Source organism: Neophocaena asiaeorientalis, unplaced genomic scaffold (genome assembly GCF_003031525.2).
Source record: "Neophocaena asiaeorientalis asiaeorientalis breed wild unplaced genomic scaffold, Neophocaena_asiaeorientalis_V1.1 scaffold84, whole genome shotgun sequence".
Taxonomy (NCBI): Eukaryota; Metazoa; Chordata; class Mammalia; order Artiodactyla; family Phocoenidae; genus Neophocaena; species Neophocaena asiaeorientalis.
This window is the reverse complement of record NW_020173656.1, coordinates 368064-380946: the sequence shown is the minus strand read 5'-3', so window position 1 is coordinate 380946 and position 12883 is coordinate 368064. Positions and strand designations below refer to the sequence as shown.

The following is a 12883-nucleotide window of genomic DNA, read 5'->3' as shown; positions in this document are numbered from 1 at the left end:
TATATATATATACATACACACCTCAGTGTAATTTGAATTTGCATTTCACTTCTATTAAATGTGGTTAACATCTTTTCATGTCTTAAGGACCATTTATTTATATTTCTTTTTCTGTGAATATTTTTGATGTGAGGAATGTATTTTATCTTTTTCCAAATGGCTGTTTAGCCATTTGAAAAGTTATTGGTCCTCTAATTTTTTCCTTAAGAATGGCCATAGGAGTAATATTTTTTGTGTTTTTGCAAGTTCAAAACTTTGTCTCTAGCTTTTGAGTTTGAAAGAGTTTAGCCTAGTATAAAATCCTCGTTCTCCTGAGTATCTGTGTTTATGATGCTCGTCTGTTAAGTTCTATAACTTATCCAGAATGTCAAATTCTGTGATCCTTTCCTTGGTATACACAGTGCTTTTTTTTTTTAAATATATAGATTTAAGTCTTACTTGTTAAAAGTTTTCTGGTATTTTACTTTTAAGTATTTTCTGTTGTCTAGTGTTCTTTTTAGAGGTCTTCAGTTATACATATGTTGCATGTACTTTTTCTTCTCTAGTTATTTTGTCTAACCATTTTATGTGGGGTTTTTTCCTGTTTTGTTTGTTTTTCTCATTTCTCATCTGTCTGTTGATGTTTTCTGTGTTGTCTGTTTGTTCCTATGCATCATCTCATTCTGTCTCATGTCTTTGTTTTTTTTTTGCTTTTTGTCTACACTCCCTTGTCCCACCTTGGGTTCTGCAAGTTCATGCTTCTCCTCCTCTTGTCTGTTTGTAACCTGTTGTTGTTTACCTGTCTGTTAGCTTTGAATTCCTTGATTTATCTTTTCCTTCAGTTCTTTCATTTCTGCTTTGAGGTGTTCCTTCCTGGTAGCACTTGTGTCTTGTTTTGTTTTCTTTTGTTTTAATTTATCGTGTTCAATTACGGTTTTAATCTGCTTTGTGACAACATTGTTGTAATAAGTTTTCTTTGTCTGTAGAGAGAGTTTTGCTGCTCTTTCCCAGCGCTTTTTTCCCCCCATAAATATCTTTGTATGTGTGCTTTGTTTGTGCTTTTTTTGTTATTCGTTTTTTAATTGGTTGGATTCTCTGGGACTGGACATTTGAAGGAGGATGGGATGGATGACTGAGAGCCTTGGCCTTGGTTCGCCCTTCATCCTTTGTCAGGATCTTTCTCTCCCTCTCTACGGCAATGAGCTGTTACTTCCACAGTAGCACTCTGAGAAGCCGTGTCTTCCTGGCCTCTTTGACCTTGTCTCGTTCACGCTGGGGCTAGGGGGATCCTAATGCCCAACCTGTGTTCTTCTGTTCCTGCACTGGCATGTGTCACTAAGGGGAACATTTCTTGCCTTCTGGTGTGATCCCTTCCTTGCTAGAAGATCTGTATTTGCTGGTATTCTCTTACGATCTGCCACTCTGGGCCCCACTTGGGCACTTTTCTTCACTTACCTTCTCTGCCTTCTCTAGGGCTTGCACTTTGTTTCTGCCCAGCCCTGCTAACAGCTCTCCCCAGTCGGGGCAGCACGCTCGCATTCTGGCAGTGTATTTGTCTGGAGATTTATGAAACCTGCTACTGCTGGGCCCTCTCAGCACTCCCTGCACTCCCTGTTCTTCCTATTAAATATATTTGAGATTTTACTTTATGTTTCATTGAATGGCATTTATTTACTTAACATTTTTTTCATAAAATAGGCAATATCAAGAAGCAAGAGAAACCTATCTTGATCTGGATAACAAAGTAAGGACTTTAAAAAGGTTTATTAAATTACTGGAAGAAATAATGACCCATAGATATAAAACGTATCAACAATTTAGAAGGTAAGTGTATTAAAAAAAATTACCACATATTGTACGTGTTTGTTTTTTCTTCGTTTTCACATTCTCGCTTATAAATAATAAAATTAAAAGAACTTGCATGATTTATTCAGAAAAGAAATGGTGGTAGTGCTTGGGATCCCGGATTTGAAGGGACTTTTATAGTGAGCTTTTTAAACTTAAACTGCATTAGATATGCTTTACTGGATAACTCATAGATGGCTGTTCAGTCTATGCTCAAATGGGTCATTTGGAAGCTCATTGGTTCTGTTAACAGACTGTTTCACTCTTGGACATTGCATGTTCTTAAGGCATACGAGTTTTGATGGGACATGTTAAGGCAGTTTCTCAGCTGTTTACCATGATCTCCTAGAATGGTGTAGCTCCATGGATGCAGAATCTGTTTTGTTTGCTGCTGTATCCCCAGTACCTACCACTGTGCCTGAAATATAGTAGAAACTTGATATATATTGGTTGAATGAATGAATACAGGATCCGCAAAACTGGATGTCATTAATATACCCAGAAATGTGCAGATTGACAGAGATAAGTTAACCTCAGCTAAAATCACAAGCAACAGAAATAAAGGACAGTTTATAGGGTAGGGTTACCCTTTGATATACTTGGATCCAAGGCAGCCCTAGTCTTTCCACCTAACCTCTATTTTCCCCATGATAGTCCCTCAGTAACATGCATTTTAACTGTACTTATACCAAAAACTATAATCTTAAGACTATAGAATTTTTTTTTTAATTTAGCTCTAGTACGTATGGGGAAATTCAAATAAAGCCATAATGAGAAACGGGCTTTGCATGTTTGACCATATTCCTTAACTAAACTATAGCTTAGTTCTTGAAATGTGTATTTCAGTTTTATATGCATGTTATTAGGACTTGACTTAAAGAGTTTTTAATTTTATCCTTTTGAGGCTGCCTTGCAGTTTTGTTAGGTGGGACCAGAGCAGGCTTTGGTGAAGGACTGATTTTTTTCCTACCTGTGCAGCTGTGTTCTTCTGGGTCCTCTGTTGATATGTTGTGAGGTTATTCCATTCATGCCTTTGGGAATATGAACTATTCCTGGCTCTGGGTGACCTCGAGGGTTGTTTCTGGTTCTGTTGGGTGTTCCTCTCACCAGCCTCGGGCAGTATCCTCACACGGACACTGAGGAGGAAGGTGCTCAGCCTGAGGCTCTCCCACCCGCCTCTGTGGTCCTCTGGAGCTCTCTCTGTGCTGCTTCGTGAACCGGAGGTGCCTTGACCGCCCCAGACCCCTAAACAGAAAGACTTCTGGACTCTGCTTGGGTTTCCACTCCCCTTTACGCTCAACATAAAAGTAACTTGGGGCGTTCACAGGGCTCAGTTTGTTTGTTTCCCATCTTTCAGAGATTCTTTTGACTGGAATTGTCTGCGATGTCTGATGTTCAGAGTCCAAAAACTCTTGTTTCATAGATTTTGTCCAGTTTTCTAGTCGTTTCACGCAGAAGAGTAAATCTAATGCCTATTACTGTGTCTTTTCCAGAAGCAGTAGGGTTCATTTTCATATTGCTATTCAGAAAATTTTAGAATATTTTCTGTAAAGGTATTGGTCTTATTTAGTTTTCTATCTTGATAGGTTTCTTCACCACTGACATGTTTTATATTGCTAACCAATCTTGGGAGGACAATAAAAATGGTCAAATTTTTAAAATTCTTTATCTCTTTACACTGGAGAACCTTGCCATTTTATGAGGACAGTCTCTTTTAGTCATCCCATGAGTGGAAGCAATTAAAGAATACGTATCAGTATTGAAAGAAAGAAAAGTTAACAGAAAATTCTGAAAACCAGCTAGCAGTAGTTGTGGCAGCAAAAGAAAACTCAGACTAACAGTGTTTTCGAATGTGGAGATTTAATACAGTTTAGGAAGGGAATTGGGAGGGAAAAGAATAAAACGATAGTTATTCTGAAAAAAGGAGCCTTAGACTCATTAAGGAGCAAAGATGTCAAGAAAAATAGCCAGTCACCTGTCACCTAGATCTTATTTTCTGCATACCATTCCGCAACAAAAGGAACCAAGGCTCCTTTGAGAAATGGCTGATGATACCGGAGCAGAGCAGGGAAGATATAGATGAGCCTCTTGCTATGCCAGAAAGTAAGGAAGTGCCTCCCCAAAATGTGGAGTCATGATAAAAGGACATAGGCAGCTTGAAGGGGCTCCACTGGCAAAATCTGGGACAATTTGAAGACCAGAATAAATAAGAACAGTAATGGATGACAACCCAATGAATAAAATAAGAATCTGTGACTGCGTCCTTAAAAATAGAAAGGTGGTAAGTAAATAAATGAGGAAGAAGGGAAAGCTCTTTCTTACAGCAGAATGCCATATGACAAATAAGTGAAGTTCACGTTGTGCTAGACAGTGTGTAAGGTATTACAGGTACAACATGATTAAGAGATTGGCTTTGCCCTTTTTGCTACTGTAAAGTTAGGAGGAGACAGGCAAATGAATAGGCAGTTTACCATTATCTTAACACTACTAGAGTTTAATCCTCTCAAGGACAAGATTCATGTCTTCTGTATTAGGGTGATATATAAATTAGTTGAATGATTGATACATTCATATGGACTGACTGTAATATAATGGGTTTCATTATATATGGGATGACATCTTTATTCATTTTATAGATGTTTGTTTATTATAAAAGGAAATGAAGTGGTAAAAATGTGGAGACATGAACGAAATATAAAGACACAGGCAAAAATCATCTAAAATTTTACCTATTAAATGGGCACCAGTGTTAACATCTTGGCATATTTTCATCTGGCCTTACATGCTGGTGTAAAGATCATGCTGAATATACAGTTCTGTATCTCTGTAATCTTTTTAATATGCCCAATTTCTTTTTTCAAGGTGTTTGACTTTACGATGCAAATTGTACTTTGACAACTTACTATCTCAGCGGGCCTATTGTGGAAAAATGAATTTTGACCACAAGAATGAAACTCTTACTATATCTGTAAGTATCTTAACTCTTCGCATGTTAGTCATTAAGAGAATTAGCTGCTTCATTTCTTTTGATGATATTTTGATCTGTTGTCATTGGAAAACAAAATAACTTACTTTGAAGTTAAAGATAATCTTTGCCAAAGTGTTGAAAATTAAATTGATTTTACTGACTGAAGCCATTACTTTAGCTTTTTATTGTTTCCCCCAGACAGCCACATTATTTTCTTATGGTGATAATTAGGAGTTTTATTTTCAGTGATAAATATTTACCTTCTCTTTAAACTCCACTGGTTCCTTTTTAAAATTCATATAGCATTTTAAATTACGTGGGACATTATAGAAAGTCTGTATTCTCTGGCCCCACTGTAGGAAGCCAGAAAAGAATTACTCAAAGAATGTTCGACCCCATGTAATTGTCTTTGTGCTACTTATTTTGGAAGGTATCCCTAGATCTAGCCTCTTTTGTATAAAGGAAGCCACCACTTTCAAATTATGGAGTCTGTGTGTCTGGATTCTATCACAGTCACATGCATTAAAGGAGGAGTGTGGGATATAGCATTAAAAATAGTGTAGTCAGGGGCTTCCCTGGTGGCGCAGTGGTTGAGAGTCCGCCTGCTGATGCAGGGGACACGGGTTCGTGCCCCGGTCCAGGAAGATCCCACATGCCGCGGAGCGGCTGGGCCCGTGAGCCATGGCTGCTGAGCCTGTGTATCTGGAGCCTGTGCTCCGCAACGGGAGAGGCCACAACAGTGAGGGGCCCGCGTACCGCAAAAAAAAAAAAAAGAAAAAAAAGTGAGTCAGGAGGTCAAAAGCAGCTACTCACTCTAAATAATTGGGTCAAACTTTTCAAATATTTGTGTACTATTCTTAGTTGCCATAAATTTTATACTTCCATTTTAATACTTAGAATAAGTAATAATTTGCCATACAGATATGCAACTAAGAACCCATCTAAAACTTTTTAAGAATAATAATAATTGAGAAAAAGAATGACAATACATTTAAAAACAGTTAAAAGTCATTAATTCGCCAAGTGGTGAATAGGCACATGAAAAAGTGCTCAGTATCGCTAGTCATCAGAGAAATACAAGTTTATACCATAATAAGTTACTATCCCACTCCTATTATTGTGACTAAAATGAACAAGACTGATAATACCTTGTGTGGGTGAGGTTGTGGACTTAGAACGCTTATACCTTGCTAGTGGGAGTATAATTTGGTAGAACTAATTTAGAAACCTGTCTTGCAGGGTCTATTAAAGCAATTCCTCTTTTCAGAACTCTTCAAAAACCAGTAAAATTTATCTACAGTAATTAAAGTCAAAATAGTGGTTACCTTTTAGGGGTTGGTAGTTGACGGGAGAGGACACAGGGAATCTGCTGAGATGCTAGAAATGTCCTGTCTTGATCTCAGTAGTGGTTACCCAGGTGTGCGTGTATATGTGTACGTATATGTCAGAATTATTTGAGCTAAACACTTAAGCTTTGTGTTCTTTACTGTATATAAGTTATACTCTAGTAAAAATTATACTCTAGTAAAAGAAAATATTAGGTGTTTGGATAATTTATCCCCAGAGCCATAGCTGTTCAAGACAACTGAAACTAGATTTTCTGACATTATCATTCCTGTTATTCAACAGACTATTATTGCTTTAAGAATCTTCAAGTTTTCTCGTCTTCATTTTACAAATAAGAAGAAGGCCCATGATAGATTTACTAATAGGCCAGGGATAAAATCTAGATCTCCGTAATTTATCTGGGGCTTAATTCATTAGAATGATACAAGATGCAGTTTGGGAGCAAAAGACTGCATCCTGTTTCTTAGTTCTTACTGTTCTGGTGTGTGTGTGTGTGTGTGTGTGTGTGTGTGTGTGTGTGTGTGTGTGTTTGGTTTTGTTTGGCTTTTTACTGCTTATGTTAATGTTGTTTTTGAGTTTGGATTTTCATAGAGAATTCAGACTTCAGATGATAAATATAAAATTTCAGTGTATGTTTAAATTCAGAATTTTTTATAACCCTTAGAAGATTAAAATATAAGTGAATGCTCACTTGAGAACCAAATAATTTTTCAAATAGTGTTTTGGAAAATACGTGAAGCTGTGTATCTCTTAAAACACATATGATAAAACTGGTTGGTGCTCTGTTTTTTCAACTTGAGTGCATATATGTATATCTGGAATTCTCTTAAAATGAAACCGAGTTCCTTCAAATGTTACTTATACTGTCTTCTTAGGAAATTATATGAAAATGTTATCTCGCTAATTACTTTTATATTGTTCCCATGAACACTTACTAAGAGAAACTTTTAAGAGAGAGTTATGTATTTCAATTGATTGCTGCTGTTACTCTTTGGCCAGTGTGAGCCTCTTTAAGTTGGTCCTGTGTCCTTTTGACATTCAGTAATTACTTTGAAAGCAGTTTAACCACTAGATGTCACTAGAATTCAAGTAGCAAGAGATTAACTTGGCACTTAAAGTGTTTGACAAAAGGAGGTAAAGAAAACAATCCCATTTACAATAGCATCAAAAACAATAAACTACTTAGGAAATTTAACCAAGGAAGTGAAAGATCTATACACTGAAAACTACTAAGACATTGTTAAAAGAAATTGAAGAAGACACAAATAAATGGGAAGATAACCCTTGTACATGAACCAGAAGAATTAATATTGTTAAAATGTCCATACTATCCAAAGCTATCTATAGATTCAGTGCAGTCGCTATCGAGATTCCAAAGGCATTGTTCACAAAAAGAAAAAACAATCCTAAAATTTGTATGGAACCACAAAAGACCCCTAATAGCCAAAGCAATCTTGAGAAAAAAGAACAAGCCGGAGGCATCACATTTCCTGATTTGAAGCTATGTTGCAAAGCGATAGCAATCAAAACAGTATGCTATTGGCATAAAAATAGACACATAGACCAATGGAACAGAATAGAGAGCCCAGCAATAAACCCAGGCATATCTGGCCAACTAATATTTGACAAAGGAGCCAAGAATATACAATGGGGAAAGGATAGTCTCTGATAAATCATGTTGGGAAAACTGGATATCTACATGCAAAAAATGAAACCGGACTAATGTTGGTACTTTTATTATTAAGACTTTGGACTTTCGGTATGTTAGATCTGGTTATGGCGAGAAACTGTTTTCAGTTTGATTCTCTCACAATAAAACAGAAACCACCGTTACACAGCTCACTGTTTTACTCTAAAATATTTTGAATAGAATAGATGTCGTTTCCAAGTCACTAAATGATTTTTTTAAATCTTCTTTTTTACTATAAACTCATCCTTTCTAATGGTAGCCAATCTTTTTTGTAAAGAAATTAATCTGTTTTTTTCCTATACTTTGTTTTTTGTCAACTCATTCAAGGTTCAGCCTGGAGAGGGAAACAAAGCCGCTTTCAATGACATGAAGGCCTTATCTGGCGGTGAACGTTCTTTTTCCACAGTTTGCTTCATTCTTTCTCTGTGGTCCATTGCTGAATCTCCTTTCAGATGCCTGGATGAGTTTGATGTCTACATGGTAGTGTTGACTTTTAAATTCTCTAATTTTTTGGTTGTTTGAAATGTGTATTTTGAAAGGAAGCAATTCACTCTTTAGTTTTACCCATAACAGAAAAGATCCTGCTCTGATAGTTTTGTCTGTGATAAGTGATAGAGAAGAACCAAAGAATTCCAGTTCTCGCCCTTGCTAACACACCACACTGGCAGGGACCCTGTCCTGGATTTGCAGCCTTTTCCCCAGTTTGCTTCCATCTTCCGTTTGTACACATAATTATAAGCAGTTCCCCACATTTGCTTTCCCTGACTCTCGCCACTGTTCTCTCTCCCTTCCTGCACAGCCATACTTTTCAAAACAGCAGTGTGTGTAACAGGAGGGAGCGAGGACACTGGACTTCGAAGTTAAAAAACTGAAGATTGAGACCTACCTCTGTCACCAGTTCCCCAGCTGACTTTGGGCAAGATATCTATCCTCTTTGGGCCTCAGTTTCTTCATCTATAGAATAGATGATTAACCTTTCCTACCTTGTAGGGTTAGAGCGAGGCTCCAGTGAGGTCCTATCTGTAATGTGCTCACTATGGTGTGGGCGCACAGTAGGGCCTCCCAAATCAGCTGTTAACCATTCTCTTTACTGCTTCATGCCTCCTTCTTTACTAAATCTACTGTAATCTGGGTTTAGACGACAATACTCCAGCAAAGCTTGTTTAGCGAAAATCATAAGAACTTTAATTTGGTGACTGACCACAGACTGACCTTCCATCTCTTAAACTGTGTCTTCTCACCTCCTCTTCGTTCTCCGTGTGCCAGTCTGCCTCCCCTAATTCGGGTGCCCTTAAATGTTTGAGGTCTTCTTTGTTTTTCATAGTGGTGTTAATTTTCCTGGATATCACGTTCTACCTACCCCCAGCCCACACACACACAGTCCCACAGGCTGCTGTCTACGTTTGGATCCCTCCCAAAGCTAAGCATCTCATTCTGACATCTCTCTTGTTCTCTGGACCCGTGTGCTCGACTACCTGTGAAACCATCTAGTGAACAACCCACATCTCAAACTCAGCGTGTCTGAGTCTGAATTTTTCTCCTCCAAGCCTTCCTTTTCCTGAATTCTTTTCCTTGATTAGTTGCAAATTGCCATTTCCAACCCAACACCTAACTGCACAACCAGTGATTTATCTGTGATTCTTCTTTCCTCGTTACACATGAAGTCTGACCCCTATCTCTTCTCTTTTCAAGTATCTCCCTGGTCCCCGCCCTCTGCTCCTTCCTGTTACCTCTCCTGTCCTCGCCTCTCGCGTGTTGTCATCACTTCCTGTCCACACTCTCAGACTTTAATCCTGCCCCTTCTCAGTTCCTCCTTCACTGTCTTGCCAGGTTTATAGTTCTAAAATAAATCTAATTGTAGTCACTCACTTGCTTGAAAATCTTTGGTTTAATTCCGAAGGGTGACTTTGAAACCCTTCATGATACGGTAGCCACTGACTTTTTCAGCTGGACTAAGCTGTTTGTGATTTTCCAGACTCTGCGCCTCTGCCCGTTGTGCTCTTCTTCGTTGTATGTCACACTCCGACTCATCTTTCAGGACTCGGTTCAGATGTCCCCTTTATGTAGCCTCCATGACCACCACCCTGCCAGGCAGGATTAGGGACTTCTCAGAGCTCCCTCAACACTACCTGACATCCACTCGTGCAATTATATTATTTTTATATTTTATAGGATCTAATATTATATATTATACACATTTTATTATGATATATATTTTGCATTCTATTGCAATCCCCTATTTTCATGTCTGAATCACCCACCAAATTTTCAATTTTGAAGTTGTCAACTCTGTCTTAATCATATTTCTAACTCCTAATGCCTAGCCCATAATTAGGATTTAGAAAATGCTTATTTACAAATCAGAATTCACATTTGTAAGTGCTGTATAATCCTTCAGTGGTTTTTTTTTCTATGCTGTCACTGCTGAAGATTAGTTAGAAATTCCTCTGAGATTTGGCTTCAAAGCTGATTCACAAATCATAGAAGATGATTGCTCTTTCCATATAATATTTTTGTCCAAAATGCTATTATGTAGACTTATCACCCATCTTATAAGTCAAATTTAATTCTGAACAATTTCTTTCTCTTTCAGAAACTTACAGGTTCTTAGTCAGAGTGACATTTTGCCTCATTGAAATTATTCAGAAAAACGTACCCAAGTTCTGAGAACCAATCCAGTGGAAATGAATAAATATTTCTTGGTGCCTTGGCAGCTTTGTTATTAAATGATGGGCTTCCCCAAGGCATTGTTTTGAAAGGACAGTTTTCACTTTGGGCAAGCTCCGGTCACTTCTGTTAACGTTAAGTTAGATTACTTTAGGGATATGCCTGATGGAAGAATTTATAGAGTAAGAGCCACTGAGCAGTGTAGCTGGAGTGCAGGGCCCCTGTCGGTCTCCAGAGCCCAGGTTCTAAACCGCCACGCTGTACAGTACGGCCACACGCGGTTTCATTTGTCTGTGTTTTCAAATTTCAGGAGTTTCCAAGGGAGGAGAGAGGTACTTTGACTTTTGTTTTTTCTGTTATTTAACTCAGAAAATGTAAGCACACAGTTTAATTCCTGTAGTCAAAACCTGTTATAACCAAGCATTTTTTCCCTATACATGGATGTGCTGTTTAACTTATTTTAAAGATTCAGCTGAGAAATTAGTCTGTAAATTCAAATCGATTCACATTGTACAAATTGTAGAAGGTGATGGGGACGGAGCTTTTAGAACACCTTAATCATTGAGGGAAAACGTGAGAGACTTAGTAAGTTTGAAACTGGTCATCTTTGATACTGTTCTCTTGAGTAATTAAATATTACTGTAGAAATTAGATTCACTCTGCAACATCTAGTTGTATCTTTTGACTATTTTCTGATTATTTTAATTGTTAAGTATATTTGAGGCAAGGGGCTATGCTTTGACTATAGGAATTCCTGGAAGATACATGTTATTCAGTTATTTTCCCCTAATAATTTTAGATACTATCTTTCACAGTATGTATGAATTGCTTGGCATTATAGATAAGATAATGGATGATCCTTGGATAAAAATCCAGGGGTTCATAACAACCAGTAGAATGCTCCTTTCACAGGAACATGATTGACACAGCAGCACCTCTGACTTCTGCCTCTGTTCTCCAGGATATGGTTAACCGGAGAATTGCGGTGGATATGATACTCAAGATGGCAGATTCCCAGCGCTTCAGGCAGTTTATCCTGCTTACCCCTCAAAGCATGAGGTAACTTTTTAAAACTCTTCTATGAATTATATATATATATATATCAAGTATATAAAAAGGGGTGAGAAATCTTTTATATTCTCAATTTTAAAATGCAAATGCATAAATGACCAGTCAAAAGAAAAATTAACCCCTACTCTAGTTCCAGAGATCGAAGGTAGTTTTCCCGTATAGATGTTTAAAATTTTGTTTGTGTTATCTCCCATTAACAGAGGCAATTGAACTGAATATGATTATTGACTTGTTAATACTTCTATTTTGAATCTGCTCTTCTGTGGTTACCATGACCCAACTAACATAAAGTAATTTTAGTAACTCTGCTTCGACTGGAGAAGCGATTCATGATTTCCCTAGTCGTGATTCTTTTCCTGTTGACGGAGAAGTAGTAGTCTTCCTAAATGGACAACGCAGCTCTGCTGTCAGTCAGCGTTTATTAGGTACCTCCATGGTGTCAGGCTCTGTGCCACTTAAACGTTGATATTCTTTCTCTAAAGTGGTCACTCGATCGTGTGGGTACTCAGGTTTATGACTGGAAATATTCAGGTGACTCCTTCCTGACTAGACAAGAAGAATAAGAGTTAGTTGATACATAAATCTCCTTCATTTTCTTTTTCTTCCAAACTGAAAACCCATGGCATTTAGCAGGAAGTTAATTTTTAAAAATGAAAATTTATTTCCCTATTGCAAGTTATATTTCTCCTAGAATTCCAGATATCAGACATACCCCCCCATTAGCAGCCATTTAGACTTATATTTTCATGAGGTAGTATTAGAATTTTTTTTTTTTTATGAAAAAATTTTCTTGGAAATTGGAATAATTAATTTTGCCTCCTCTAGTTCACTTCCAGCAAGTAAACTGATCAGAATTCTTCGAATGTCTGACCCTGAAAGAGGACAAACTACGTTGCCTTTCCGACCTGTGTCTCAAGGAGAAGAAGAAGACCAGGGTTGATTTACTGTGGCTGACTGTGCCACACCCTCATGTTGAAAGACGTGTAAGGGGAGACGCCCGGGACTATGGGAAATAAAACGAAACTGAAGACATTCTGCGATGGAGACTGACTCATGTATCTGACACGATAAGCCTAGAAGACCGGCCACAGCCCGCAATTTAAAATTATAATTACTTTGCTTTGAGAAAATCAACTTCATAGTACTGGTTTTAAATCTTCTTAAGTTTGTTTGTTTTTCATTCTAACCATCTACTTTTATAGATTCTTTTTCAGAAGTTTAAAATTTTGTACATACGTACATGTACATATCTGTTTCGTTTGGGTTCATTTCTATAGTATTTTGTAAGAATTAAAATAAAGATTTGATCACCCGGT

General features: G+C 37.6%; 1 protein-coding gene across 1 annotated transcript in view; it reads left to right on the top strand.

The window, feature by feature from the left end:
- The window catches only part of SMC6 (structural maintenance of chromosomes 6), a 73497-nt gene extending 60614 nt beyond the window's left edge, over positions 1-12883 (top strand). The window contains exons 23-27 of the mRNA XM_024747811.1: positions 1678-1803; positions 4687-4792; positions 8157-8309; positions 11458-11555; positions 12393-12883. Of these exons, the coding sequence (XP_024603579.1) occupies positions 1678-1803; positions 4687-4792; positions 8157-8309; positions 11458-11555; positions 12393-12507 (598 nt within the window). The 3' untranslated portion in view covers positions 12508-12883. The remainder of the gene's footprint in view (positions 1-1677; positions 1804-4686; positions 4793-8156; positions 8310-11457; positions 11556-12392) is intronic.